Raw genomic sequence first — 15,663 nt, forward strand, 5'->3', positions numbered from 1 at the left:
TTTAAGTAGACAATTATTTTGTACCCCCTTTTTCTCCCCAATTTAGTCGTCATGCCAATTGGTTCCTCCCCACACACATTTCTGTGTTGTCACTGCTGTCGTATCCTACTGACTCACCTGCCAGTGAGGAGCCCCCACCAGGAGGACGTAGAGCCTTCGTCCTACTCCTCCCGCCCAACACTCCCCGCTGACAGGTGCCGCCCCAGCCCGTAGGAGTATGTTGTGCAATGACCATTATCACCCTCCCCGTGCAACTTCCCTCCCCCGAACACGGGCCAATTGTGTTCGTGTAGACGCTCGACAAAGCCGGATGCACCACGGTGGATTTGAACCCACAACCTCCGTGGTGGTGGGCAGTGACTTTACCACTGCGCCACCCGAGCGCCTGCTTGAAGCTCTTCTCATCCTCATTCTATTGTAAAGATAGACTGATGCCGATCATGATTTTGGAGAGTCCTAGATCACCGATTGCTGATGTTTTGACCGACGTTATTTTGGTAAAAAAATATATATAATCTTGAAATCAATTTGGAAAACTTATATTTGATTAGTGTTTCAGAGGTTGTACAACTGATATTTTTTAAATTTGTGAAAACATGGCCAAAATACAGAAGCCAGGTTGAAAGGGGTTCAAATTAGGACACATCGGCTGCATAATTGCCGATACTGACGTCATCAAAAAGTCAAATAATTGCCAATATATGAGCCAAGACAATATATTGGTCGGGCTTCTATTGAAAACATTTGGACTCAAGGCAACAATAAACTTTTTCATGGCCAACATGAAGATCTATTATTCATGTGTTTGGTATCAGGAAAAGAGAGGAGGGTTCGGTTGCATAACATGAACAGCAGCTTCAAACTAAATCTGAGATCCTGCAACACAGGCGGAACTGGAGCCGACTTTGTGCTGTGTGATTGATGCACAAACTGCTCGACCACTTCTGAGGAATTCTAGCAGTGGGTGTGATGTCGGCAACTGTACCTTGGATTCCTTGATCTTGACAGCAATGACCTGCTTCCTCTGACGGATGATTTCCACCAGCTCATCACACTCCTCCACCAGCTTAGCTTCATGCATGGCTGTGTTCACCTAGAGGACAAGAGAGACAGATACGCTCGTTAACCACATGAACCCTAGTGTCCTCCTGATTTCGTGCATGATTTTAAGTTCAAGTCCATGTCAATCATATTTTTCTGTTGCTTCTGTGCTCTGTGAGCGAGGAGTCAGATGTCGTCTTTCTTTTTCACTCTCTGGTGAAAAGTTCCACTTGACACATTTAGCAAATAAACAAATGCAAACAAAACATGTTCTGCCAATATATAAAGAAACAGCCTAGTATATTTTATTTTACATACTTTTGCTTGCGTTACAATATATGCTCCAGGGACTTTTTCCGACAACCCTTTTCAAATCAATTAATGCTTTAAAGTGCTTTCAAATGCAATGATAACGTAACTTTAAAAAAGAAAATAGCCACGCAATGATGATGAAAGCCAAACAATTTTCAAGTCTGGCTTCTTTGAAAATCAAAGGTATGCCAAGGAATGCTTTGGCAAATGGTCGACAGACATTGAAATGGGAAGGAAAACTTCTACCATGTCCAGAGAGCGAGCAAGCTTATGAATGCACAGAACGTGTAACCACTTTGATCACTTTGGAGCATGTGATCCCTCCTACTAGGATTCACACAGGAGACAAGCCATATCGGTGGTGTAATTGTGAAAATATTGATTAATTTATTCATGTAATCTTTCTCTCTATAGCCTCGAAGGCATGCAGACTAGGGAGTAAAGATATTTCACAGACAGAATACAGACTCAAAAGTGTGAAAAACGGTTCCATTCACAGGATGAAAACCATTTTCACTGTGGTCAGAATTTCACCACCAAATGTAGGATAATCATCCACCAATGTATACCCACAGAGGAGATAGAAACCCCATCATTGCCCTGAATGTGGCATCATTTTACTACTCCAGGAATTGCAATATGGAGAAAAACATTGCTCAGTGATTTTGGTATTCTATCCCCACCCAAACTCTTTAGCAGACATTGCAAACAGGACAGAAAATGTTGCATGCACGTTGCCTACATTGTCTCACAAATGTATAATCCCTCCTCATTCAAAGTTCTGCAGACAATTTAGACGTGTCAATGACAGAGAAGAGTCACCACTGCTGCTGACCATGGGAGCAAATATTAAGAAGCAATACATGTTTCTATTGAAATAGTACAGTAGATATTTATAGCTGCGTTTTTAATGTTGATCCAATAGAAAACATCAGAGAAACTATAGATGGCTGTAACTATAGATGGCTGGAGTAATGTACCCAAGACAGAGTTCAATAAGCAAATACTATAGCTTACTGGAGAGAAGGCTTTAATTGCTGACTGCCAACAAGAATTCTGTCTTTAAGTATGGTGTTTAATTACACCAAAGAATACAGGATGGAAAACTATACCAGTGCAGTGAGTGTGGGAAACATTTCAGTCTCCTGGGAAACTTCTGTAAGAAGAGGTTAATGTAAGTCATGGCTTATTGAATGTGCCTCATTTAGTATACTTTGACAGAGATAACTGGGGACACTTATTGAACCTAATGCTTTTACTGCTGTTTGGCATTCCTCAGATACACTTGCCTAAACTGCAAGCTGATTTGACAGTGTTTGTCAAATTATTGAGAACAAGTCTTTCGTCTAATTCTAATACTACTTAGTATTTAAAATATGTAAATCAACACCGCTGTCTCACATTATATGGTTAAAAGACATTTTCAATAATTTATAGCTCAAAAACATCTAATATACACTGAGAGGCTCTTCCAGGAAATTTAATAAGATGTGGGGGTCTTTTTTTGCTAATGCAGAGCAAATTATCTTCCCAGTTATCCATGAATAGTATCCTATTTAAATTTGTTCTTTCATTTACCCATTTTTCATCTTTTTTTTTTTAAATCTCCGGCCGGGGATAGGCCGGAATGGCAGAAGCGAGGGTCTGTCCAATAAGTCTGTCTTTCTGTCTGAGTCTGAGCAGCTAATGTGTGACAATTTGCACACACACTCCCAGGAGGCCAAGGAAGAACTGCCCCCCAAACTTTTCAAATCATATAAGGTATTTTGGCCTCTAACTCTTGAACCGTATCTCGTACAATAAAATGGTTTCCTCCCATTGGCTTTCGCAACTCCCAATAGGCCCGCCCATTTCTGCCTGACAAGATTTACCGCCATTGGTTTGTGAGAGGGGCCTGTTAAGCATAAAATGTCACTAATCATGAACGCATCTGCTCCAAATCTGAATCACACATTTAGGGACCTCTAGTCTAAACGACACAAAGCCAACATCATTTGCACGTAAACCCATAGGGGGCGCCACACATGCTACAAATGTCACAGTTTGTTGTTGAAACTTGCTTTTTTCCACCAAGTTTGTAACAAATGGACTAGTAAGTGTTTCATGTGACAATGACCGTCAAACAAGGTTTTGATACTCCATACATTTGTGGCAGAGCCTATTAATCATATATTATGAATGAATTCACCATCATGCCCAAATTTGAATCACATGGGCCTCTATAGAGCGTACCTCCAATGCGTACTGAACACACATCTGTCGTGTGTCGTATAAACGCAGCTTCCTGGTGTCCTGATCGCTGCACCCAAGATGGCAGGGAATCAGGGATCTGTGCTCAGAGGAGTGCACTTTTCTATGTTTCTATTTTTTCTGACCTACAGTAAGGGGTGAGGTTATTACTTATTGTGGTTTGAGATGTGACCAACCCGACAGTGTGTGTATTTGTCTTCATGTATTATTTTACTGTATGTGTTTAGGTTGTGTAATCTGTAAATGTTAGGTTCTTATCTTTTTTATTCTATGAATGAAAAAAATATAAATAAAGTGCCTCTTGTTATATCCAGTTTCATCTATCTATATGTCACATATTATTACTTAGCAAGTCAGTAACAAATTAACCGGGCGTATCATTTCATTTTGAATGTTGAAGAATCAATTTAAAAAGATGTCTACAAAAGGTAAAAAAGGTTAAATAAATTATGGTTTGAAATTTTTCATTTTACACTAGAGTGAGCAATGTTAAAGTGTATTTCAAACAGAAGTTAAGAGGTGGTCTTTGAGCACTTCTCAACTCAAAGAGGTGCACGGTTTGGGATACATTATTTCTAAATTGATTAAACTGTAATATTAAAGTTAGAAACTTAAGTCCTTTCCAAGTGCTTTCCAACCCTTCAGGTTGGGTCTTAAAAAGATGTACATTGTGGACTGGTAGACTGCAAATACAGCCCTACTGTATATATGACAGTATAGAGTATTTCAATAAAGACATTATTGTCTCCTTGTGATAGATGTCCCCATCTGTACATTTTTCAGGGTTGTGATTTTCTGTCACGCTGAAGTCTACCAAACCACTTATCCGCCACAACCTTGTTCCACACATCACTCCACAAAGCTTATTACAACACGCACTTGCACTTAAACCTCATTAATCTCTCTCTCTCTCACACACACACACACACACACACACACACACACACACACACACACACACACACACACACACACACACACACACACACACACACACACACACACACACACACACACACACACACACACACACACACACACACACGCACATACACACCATTCATTCTTCAAAGAGCTATCTTATGACTGCAGGTTAGTAATTGAGCCGGATAAATGCTGCCGTCAAGAATCGCCATGCATTAATAAGTGAGGCTGCTTGGCATATCTGAGTAATGGCAACAATCGATCCTCTGCAGCAAGTCCACCTCCCCTGCTGCCTGCCACTTACTTCACATTCTCCTCCTTCTATTCAAACTACACACTGGATATATACAACAGGAAGGAGTATTGTAGCCCAAAGTACATGTCACTATTATCAATCAGAATCCTGCAGTGAAATAAATTAAATCCAGTAATTTACTTGAGTACTTGAGTATCCGTACTTCACGCACATTTTTTTGTTGTTGTTATACTTCTGACTTTAACTCCAATACATTTCCAAGACAAATATTTGTACTTTTGACTTTTGAGGTATATTATGAATTAAAAACTTTAGCCATATTTAAACTATATTGAAAATAGCAGATCTACAAGATCTACTTGAAAGTTTCTCAAGTACAAATTTGACTGGGCAACTAATATTTGACCAGGAGTATCTATACTTTGACTTAAGTACTGGGATTGAGAACTTTGTCCAACACTTATTAAATCACAACATGCAACAAGCCAAAATAAAGTACATGTTTGAATGTGTGAGTAAGCACCACATGGATTGGAAGTATTTTTTATAAGACCTTGCAGCTGCTGATGCTGTGAAGACTTAATACAGTGCTGACTTGAGAGCATGAGCTCCTCAGACAGACATGCCAGACATACGGCAGGCCTACATGATCCACTGTATGCCAACATTGTTCCTGATCTAGTCTCACATGGTCAGACACATCTGTCTTACGACATCAATTCTGCGTCTGATCCACTAGTCAGAATGTCTGGGTTTTGCCAGAAAAAATGTCAGACAAGCTTCTAATTAGCTGGGCTGTAATGGAACTCTGTGGTTGGTCTAAGGAGGTCTATAGTTGGTAGATTCATATACTGTATATGATAAGATTAATCTTTTGGTGTGTTATGGTCCTTAACCACTTCTCAATAGTTGTGCACAAGATGGTAGATATCTATCTACAGTAATTGTCTGCCTACTGTGAGACTATTCCTGATCCTGTCCACCAAAGTGAGAATAACAGATTTTTACAAACCCCACTAACACCTGAGTCTGCTCCTTATGCATCATTTATGTTATGTCACAAAGTGCTAGGAGTCAAATCATTTTAGGAATGACTTGGACTAACAGAACAAAAAGTTGTTACTGCAATACTTGCAAAGTACTGCAACTGTGGCCGGAATCACTTGATAATATTCCTGCAACAGTGCTAATTCCACACACCGTGTGAAGAGAACTCATCCTCAACCACTCCACATTTACATAGGCCTACATAACCTCTTATTTTGTCATCCCATAATCTAACCATTCAAATAACAGCTTTTTTGGAAAGGGGTTTGCAAATGGCTCCTGAAATAAAACAGGAACAATGACTGTTGAAATTATGAAACACAGCTAGACTTCTTAAATAATTGCACAAACAGCTGACTCATAACCCAGTAGAAAGCAAATTGAGGCTATATATCCTACTTGATACGAAGGAGCTGTCTACACAGTGTAAGTAAATTCTACACAGTGCACACACAGTGGGTTCAGAGTACATAAACCTGGACAGGTCTGGGCTAATGACTAGCAGCTCACTGTTTAATCGGAAGACAGGTCACTGCATTAAATCAAACTAGCACGGCACTACGATGGGATTGGTATAATCACCAAATAATACCATTTCAAGAGGAGCTAAACATTTTAACTTCATACTCATATTTGTCAAGAATGGCCTACAGTGTCTCTGGAATCATAGATCGGCACTGGAAACGGCTGAACATTTTACATAAACCTATTGGGCAATAGACAGAAACTACACATTTAATAAACATTAAATGTGCTTTAAATGGGCGGAGAATGGCAGAATGGAAGAAAAAAAAGCGCCATGTGGGTCTGCACTCTGCATGATGCGTTTCACTATATTGCGGTAAAAGGTACACAACTAAAATGGCTGTATGTGTAACTGCTGTGAGAGGTTGTGAGAGGTTGTGAGAGAGAATGTGAGGTAAACACCTGCATGTCCCTGACACTCATCATCGGGGACAGGTGAAAGCCACCAAAAACAAAGCTGTGACAGCCTTCCTGATACAGAACCGGAACAATGCGGAATACTGAAGCTGTGAATCATGACCATCACCACTGCAAGCCGGTCGCAAGTCATGCCATAACAATGTTGGCTCACGGCATTGGACTGTATGGATGTTCTGACATCTCTATTTCGGGGAGTGTTTGCAATGTGATGCCCCGCTAGGCGTAACAGATATAAATACAAAACAAAACATGAAGGCAGAAGCCTCCTCCCGAGGAAAAACGCTTATCAGTGAATGCATCTCTCTTTTCAAAGTCCAACGGTGGGATAACAACTCCCCAAAGCAGGCCCCGGAAGAAGGAGGCTGTGTACGCTGGGTGCTCTGAATGCTGATACACTGCTTTTTGATCCTATCTTATACGCCAATACAGTTGTAGACAAACACAGAGGAGTGGAATTCAGGTCAATGTCCCTGCAGACTCTCTCTCTTCCTCTGTGTTTCTCCCACATATTGTCTTGCGTCATCATTGAGTGTTTGCTTCCGTGCTTTGCGGTCAACCCATAAAGGTTGTGGGTTGACACGCTAACACTTCTCTCCCCTTTCACCTACCTCTGCCTATTTTATCCTCGCCTTTCACAATGCCCCCTCCACTCCACCTTCCCATCTCACTCTCCTCTTCTTTCCACTCCTCTCCCCCTGTCCTGTGTCTGGAGCTATAGCGTGCGCCGATGCTGTACCAGCTTACCTGCAAATGCAGCCCCGCTTCTCGCGTTAATAATGAAGCTAGCCTTTTGACATCAACATCACATGGGGGAATAGCTCAGAGCACGGGGTGGTGTTGGGGTGGAGGTGGAGAGAGAAATACAGTTTCTTTCAATAATTTTGCTTAACAGTCGACGGAGCATGTTTTCCCTGTCGTTTAAAAAAATATATTTCCAATGAATAAGTGATGAGATCCTGTCGGCATTCGGCAACATTGGTGGCGTCAGTATGTTGGTATGCAGACGGAGCGGAACGCAGGGGGAGACAGACAATCTTTTCTTTCATGTGAAGATGAACGGTTCCGTCTGTAGTTAATGAATCAATCACCTATCACTTAATTTGATTGATGAGCAGCTGCACAGGAGACCTGGGGAATGACGGGGGGACGGGGGACAGGGACGGGGGCGGCTGGTTGAAGGTTGGAGTTGCTCACGTGTAGGTAGAAATGAACCCTGTGCATAGTGAGGGAGCCACTCGTGCATTTGTCGTCTGTTGCTATTACTGTCCTCTTGTCTGAGAGGATTTACATTGTGTGTGTAGGGAGTGTGCATAGATTGTGAGTGTATAGTGACTGTGTGTGTGTGTGTGTGTGTGTGTGTGTGTGTGTGTGTGTGTGTGTGTGTGTGTGTGTGTGTGTGTGTGTGTGTGTGTGTGTGTGTGTGTGTGTGGTATAGCGTGTGCACATGACAGATGCAATGTTGACACCGCTGCTAAGTGCTAGAGGGTTGCAGCTGGCTCTACTCAGTACCTCCCTTTAAATCACAGCACAGGCACAAATGAAAGGGGTCTGCACTGCAGCCACAAGACTGGTGGAGGTATAATTCTGGCACAGAGGGCTACAGGTTCCGGAAGAGTGTACGGTGGCATGAACAGTTCTTCAAGGTAGTTGCGAAATTAACCCTAGTTGGCTGTGCTAATTCATTGCCTTTTGGCAAGGCCTACCAAAGTTTTCATTTTCAAGTAAATGCTAGTTGCCCAATACCACCCATTTTCAATATGGGTGGTATTGAACTGCTCAATGTAGCAATGCTAAACCATGCTACAAGTATGCCAATGTGCTAATATCCCATTTTAAGCGCACTGAGCTACCGCCAAGCTCAAAGCAGCACTTTGCTTAGGGCTTAGGAGTTACAGCTGTGCGATCAGAAAGTTCACTGCTGGTTCAATCATTAGCTCCCCCTGGCATTGTGTTGAGGTGTCCTTAAGCAAGACACTGAACCCATAACTAGTTAAAAGACCACAATGAAAACAACCCTCTGGGCTTAAATGTGTTCCTTTTAAATTGCACTGTAAACTATTTCTTTTCAATTAATATTTCAATCAATCAAAGAAATACTGTGCCCGTCTATCAGTTTGGTGCCACCTAAGACTTTGCGGTCAGTGTTTGAAAGGGTGAATGTGACATCTTTCTATAGCACATTTGGATAAAGGCACTATAGAAATGCAGTCAAGGGAATTGCCAGGACTGACAAAAAATGTCCTTCAGGTACTTTATTTTAATAGGCACGGCCAGCAAACAATCAACGTATGCGTTTCTGTACAAAGCCTTCTTCCTCATTAATGCTGATGAAGGCAGCTCTGACTGTAAAAGAACCTTTCTAGGCCATGCACCCGGTAAGAAACTATTAGAATAAGTTTTCCTATTGCTTCATTCCCTTCGTTTAAATCTCATAGTTGCCTCTCCAAAGGATGTATGGGCAGATTGTTTTTCTAAGTAGGCCCGTACTGCTTTAGCGTCACATTGTTGAGTCATGCTTAGAGTCAGATTGGGGGTGTTTACTTACATCAGTAGTATCAATCTTAATCTTGATTTACATGTGAGGAAATGGATTCAACACAAAGCTACCTGATACATACAGTATGTGACAAATGAGTGCCTTATTACGTTTACTATTTTCGACTATTATCACCATTTACGTAAATGTGCATGACCTGTTCAGCATTCAGCATATTATGGCCCATGGCAACACGCACAGCATTTGATTAAACTTAATGTAGGCAACACAATGCGAAGCTGTTCTATTGTCTGCCTTGATTCCTTGATTTGCCTCAACCACTGCCAAACAGTCATGCCACTTAGTCAATCATACAAAGTATAGCAGTCCCACTTTTATGTCCTATATCTTTAAAATTGGCTTACGGGAGAACAGGCCGGCCGGCGGACCACGTCGCCGCGCTCATGTCCCAATGACTCAGCCATAACCATATAAGGAGTTCCCCAATGCAGCTACGCCCAAATGTGGAGTGTGTTGTCTAACCTCAATGTGTCATCATGGCATCAGGCACAAACAAATCAGTCAGCTCCATATATACGGGCACAAAAGGGGCATAGCCCTTGTTTACTCACAAATGTACAACAACTTGGCAGAACCATCTTGGTCAAAAATAGCTCAGCTGGGCACAAAGTAGAGAGGCATGGTGTTACTACTGTTTGGGACAAAGTGACATTTAACTGTCCCCAGCACAATACAAACTGGATATTTAGACAAAGGGAATGCCAGCCAATCTCTGCTGACGACTCTTTTTCTAATATCTTCAGGGCCATTTTGATTTTGATTTTTTTTTTTTAAATCAACTCATCTGTAAATAAATTAGAATGTTTCCCAGACCTTTTAAAAACTAATATCCTGAATACACTGGTGCTGTGTAGTCCTTTTTTGAATGTTGAATAGACAGTTTACAGACTAATCAATCTTTTGATCAGCAGCCAATGAAGATGTTTTCAAACAACAATGCTATTTTATTGCTAACGCAACCGTTAATAAAACAACAGAGGAAAAGCAACAGAGAGAGAGAATCAATTAATCAACAAATCAAGCAGTGACAGAATGTAAGACGGATTCAATTTTGCGCGTGTATGCGACTTGAGCCCGGGGGGGCAATACCGGGAGAGCTAAGCTGTATGCAGTCAATAACAGTGTCAGACCTGAGTGTTAATGATATTTCTGATCTCTAGGGAAGAGAGAAAGTGAGTGGAGGAGAGAGTGAGTAACGCTATAGCCTCGGAGCTTTTGTGTGTCTCTTCCTCTCTGTCGCTCTCTTACTTCATGTCTTGATTTATTTATGTTCTCAGAACCATATAAATGGATGTGCTGGTTTCTTGTTTTTAAAGCCTCATGCGTGAAAACGTATGGACGAATGGGCGCACACACACACACACACACACACACACACACACACACACACACACACACACACACACACACACAGTGGTGGAAAGTAACTAAGTACATTTACTTAAGTACTGTACTTAACTCTTTCAGTACCAAGAGTATTTTCATAAAGTACTCCCAAACTGCCAGGAATTTGCGTTTTTTTAAATTTTGTAATTTTTCATTCAAATAAATGATCTGATTGGGGTTTTAAACCCATAATACAGTTCTACCAGTAGAGAGCAACAAATCGACACATTGATGACCTCGCTGGCTCACTCACCCCCTCCCAAACAGGCTCACGTCATATCCGGTCCTAACCGGATGTTGACATTTTGACAATCGTTGATCAGGCTAAATTACGATGCGATACACCACTACGATGACTGATCGTCACCCAGACCAAAGAGAGTAGACGTGGACCTCTCCGTTCGCTTTTTATACCGTGTGAAAAACCGTGACTTTCCCTATTCTGGACGAAAATCACCGGAGAAAAACAACATGACCCGGAAATGAATTTTTTTTTTTTACATCCGGCTCCGGGTGAGTCTGATGTAGTCAGGAAGCGAAAGTGATCATGAAAAATATACAGAATAGCGCGACCACAGTCAAAAGTAAAAACTCGGGATTTCTCGTGCTGGCACTGAGGGTACTCGGGAAAAACTCGGGATATGTCGGGGCGTGGCACTGAGAGAGTTAAGTACAATTTTGAGGTATTTGTACTTTACTTGAGTATTTCCAATTTCCAATACTTTTACTTCTACTCCACTACATCTCAGAGGCAAATATTGTACTTTTACTCCACTACAATTATTTGAAAACTTTAGTTACTAATTACTTTTCAGATATAAACTATGATATTATGAAACATACATTAACCACTTTAGCCCTATTTTATACAGAGGCTATTTGAAAATAGCAGATCTACAAGCTCACAACGCGTCGCACCGCGACGCGTTGTGAGCTAAGTACCAAAAAAAAGTACCAAATATTTGGTACTTTTACTTTTGGTACTTTAAGTACATTTTGATGCCAATATCTTTGTACTTTTACTCAAGTACATTTTTTATTTTGGACTTTTACTTGTAACAGAGTGTTTTTATATTGCAGTATTGGTACTTTTACTTAAGTAAAACATTTGAGTACTTTTTCCACCACTGCACTCACTCACTCACTCACTCACTCTCTCACAAGCCTTAATTCATCTCTCACGCATGCACGCACAGTTGCACACACATCTCTTTACCCACCTCAACCTGTTGACAGATCTGGATGAGCTTGGCCATTTGGTTCTCCAGCTCACTGTTCCTCTTCACCAGGTTGGTCAGGTTGTTCTCCAGAGTTTGCTGTCAGGAGGGATGAGAGAGATGACGGGTGGAGGGGAGACAGAACCGAGAAGGCAAGAAGACATTGTTAGTGACGTTGTAGGTGACAACGTGCAGTGGTGGAAAAAGTAATCTGATATTTTACTTAAGTAAAAGTATCAATATTGCAATATAGAAATACTCTGTTACAAGTAAAAGTCTAGAATTCAAAATTTACTTGAGTATAAGTACAAAAGTATTGGTATCAAAATGTACTTAAAGTACCAAAAGTAAAAGTACTAAAATGTTTGAAAATAGCATATCTACAAGCTCACAACGCGTCGCGCTTGTAGATCGGCTATTTTCAAATAGCCTATGTATAAAATAGGGCTTAAGTGGTTAATGTATGTTTTATAATATCATAATTTATATCATAATTTATATCTGAAAAGTAACTAGTAGCTAAAGTTTTCAAATAAATGTAGTGGAGTAAAAGTACAATATTTGCCTCTGAGATGTAGTGGAGTAGAAGTAAAAGTATTGGAAATTGGAAATACTCAAGTAAAGTACAAATATCTCAAAATTGTACTTAAGTACAGTACGTAAGTAAATGTACTTAGTTACTTTCCACCATTGACAACGTGTACACAAGAGTAGTACAGATATTTTTCCCAATACTGCTCGATTATTTTTTCTCCATTACACACATTAGAGCAGTGGTTCTTAAAGTGGGGTCCAGGGACCCTCAGGGTTCCGTGAGGGGGTTCCAAATGGACCCTTACAGGTCTGTACATCTGAGAATGTGCAAATGGAATCAAATGGATTTGTGCACTCAGAGTTATGGGGGTCCTTGAAATTAAAATGTTTGCAAACTACTGCATTAGAGATATTACCATGCATGCTTTTGAAAAAGCCAGACAATCACGTTCTCCACTCCCAATGTTCCCCTTAGGGTTCCTCTTTTGAACGTGCATATCCTAAAACATATCTTAAACACTTTAAAATGACATGAGATGTGCCACACTTCTTCAAAATGCACTTAGATTTTGTAATGTAGGTTGCGTGTGCCATAATCCATGATTAAGTCCCATATGCATGTATGCATATGGACCCAAATCACAAAATCTAAGTGAGAAGGACATCAACACAAGAATAGCGTTATGATGAAGTGTGGTTTGTTGTGGGTGATTTCAAGGTTTTGAGAGACATCAGACTTTAAAAACAATCATGAATAGGCTGTTATATTGTGATATATATATATATATATAAAAATGTTTTTAGGAATGAAATCCTATCAAAGTAAGAGTGACAAATTTACCACATGTCAAAAATTCATAAAAATTCATCCATTCCAATAGTATGGCTGTGGAGAGAACCATACAAAGTCTTTATAAACCCGGTAGATAAAACTTCCACTTTTTACAGTAGCTGTGCACTGCTTCATCTTATGGCTTTTTGGTTCTGAGTCAGAACATTTGAGAAAGAATACAAAGTACAATTCAGTGTTAATTTAAATCTGACAGTGTAAAATTGGACCCATTTCGGTCCCTTTACACTTTCAGAAATAAATTACCCTTGATGATTATACAGTAGTGTAGGCTACAACAGAACTGCAGAACTAACACAAGATTGGTGGTACGTTTTCTGCACTTGCTATGTGGTCTTAAATTAGTCAGAAATGGGCACAGTATTGTTTTGGAATTATACAAAAAATATTTTTTGCATGTTTTCTGGTATTATAATATCATAGTACATAGTATAGTATCAGAGATACTAATGTAGTGCAACTTATAAAAAAACGGGCAACAACAGACTTACATAACGTGTCTTAAAAAACAAAAACACATTTTTTGCGTCTTCATCTAGGCCTACAGCTGAAATTGGGTCCAATCCGGATTCTTCCAGTATACAATCCCATGTAGATTTCTTATTGTAGGATAAAAACACAGCACAAAAAAGCTGTTCAATGTTGCAGATAAGAAAACAAAATTTGCATGTGTCTTTCCACAATAAATGCTGAATCATTAGAGACCACTGCTTTTATACTGTCTGTTTAATTGCTTTCGAACCCTCTGATCTAGCCTCTATTAACTTTGAAATCATGCAAGCCATCATGTGATCTCTGAGAGATGAAAACTATCAACCATCATGTGATCTCTGAGAGATGAAAACTATCATCTTTTTTGCATGATTTAAATATTCAATTATTAGCATTTCAAAACCCAGATCTGAATTAAAACACACACACACACACACACACACACACACACACACACACACACACACACACACACACACACACACACACACACACACACACACACACACACACACACACACACACACACACACACACACACACAGCTACAACCACAATAAGATGAAGATGGACACAAGCAAACGGCAAGCTTTGAATAAAACTGCTGTTTATGTAAAGAAAACAAACCGGGGATGGCAGTGAATGACAACAAGCATCAAAACAACAACAAATGCTGCAAAGAAAACAGCAGAATAATGAACTGGTACACAAGCGGAGTCTGTCTGTCAGCCTCCCTTCCAACTGACATTGCAGTGTACGTATCTTTCAATTAGCCTACCCGTTGCTCCGTCTGTTTTGACATTTGCGCCCACTTTACCCAACTTATCTACCTGCCTTCTTCTGTTGGTCTCTATCTTATCCATCCTCTGGTCTGTCAGTCAGTCTGTCAGTCTGTCTGTACTCCACCATTAGGAATGTGGGGGTGGGGTGGGGGGGTGAAAAGGCAACCGGGGAACTCACCGCAGCGCTTGTCTTTGAAGCCTCCATTACCGCGTCTGACACTCTGCCCGGGCTCACCTGATAAGCCTACGAACACATGCACAACCACAAACACACAAACACACAGACAGACAAACCTTACTGGTCTGATTGCACACATCAATCACACAGAGGCACAGTGACTGGAAAGGGTGCCTCTGTACAGTAGGTCTGTGCCGCCTGCCTGCAGGCGATCCTATTAATGAGTACTGCTGTCATTCTGCATGTGACAGGGTCTTTGTTATCCCATTGACAATCGACTGCAGATGAGCATGTGTGGCTCCAAGTGTCTTGCAGTATGACTAAAGCCTGTTCAATCTATCTGCCTTGTTCAAGATAGCACTCAGGTTGCATCAGAAACACTTCTTGTGAGAGAGCGTGTGTGTGTGTGTGTGTGTGTGTGTGTGTGTGTGTGTGTGTGTGTGTGTGTGTGTGTGTGTGTGTGTGTGTGTGTGTGTGTGTGTGTGTGTGTGTGTGTGTGTGTGTGTGTGTGTGTGTGTGTGCAAGGGGTTTATGGAACATCAGTGAGAGGGGACAGATGGATCATTAATTAGCAAGCTGGAGACGATAATGATTAATACATCAGAAAACAGCTGCCTCCCATGGGACCCGAGTGAAGCAAACTCCTGTTTTTGTGTGAGTGGATGTGCATGCGTGTTCATGAGTGCATTTGCATCCACTGCCTTTTTGTGTAGTCAAATGTGCGAGTGCATGAGTGTATGTGTGTGTTTGAATGCATGCATGCGATTGAATTGATATAGGGGTAAACATCTGCCTACATTTGATTATTCCTTTGTTATTACCTTGTATACGATTATTATTATTGTTGTTATCGGTGCTACAATGTCTGAGGAACCAGAACAAGATGTGACAA

The 15,663-nt window shown here is 40.8% G+C and overlaps 1 protein-coding gene across 4 annotated transcripts in view; it reads right to left on the reverse strand.

Annotated features, from left to right (window-relative positions):
- mid2 (midline 2) overlaps nucleotides 1–15,663 on the reverse strand; it is a 181,180-nt gene that overhangs the window by 34,850 nt on the left and 130,667 nt on the right. For 3 of the 4 annotated variants that reach the window (XM_080416093.1, XM_080416091.1, XM_080416092.1), the window contains 3 exons: nucleotides 14,772–14,837; nucleotides 11,939–12,034; nucleotides 986–1,093 (listed from right to left, as the gene is read on the reverse strand). In XM_080416093.1, the coding sequence (XP_080272219.1) occupies nucleotides 986–1,093; nucleotides 11,939–12,034; nucleotides 14,772–14,837 (270 nt within the window). The remainder of the gene's footprint in view (nucleotides 1–985; nucleotides 1,094–11,938; nucleotides 12,035–14,771; nucleotides 14,838–15,663) is intronic. The other variant, XM_080416094.1, reaches the window with a different exon arrangement.

Source organism: Gymnoscopelus braueri (assembly GCF_963280865.1).
Source record: "Gymnoscopelus braueri genome assembly, chromosome: 20".
In the NCBI taxonomy this organism is placed as follows: domain Eukaryota; kingdom Metazoa; phylum Chordata; class Actinopteri; order Myctophiformes; family Myctophidae; genus Gymnoscopelus; species Gymnoscopelus braueri.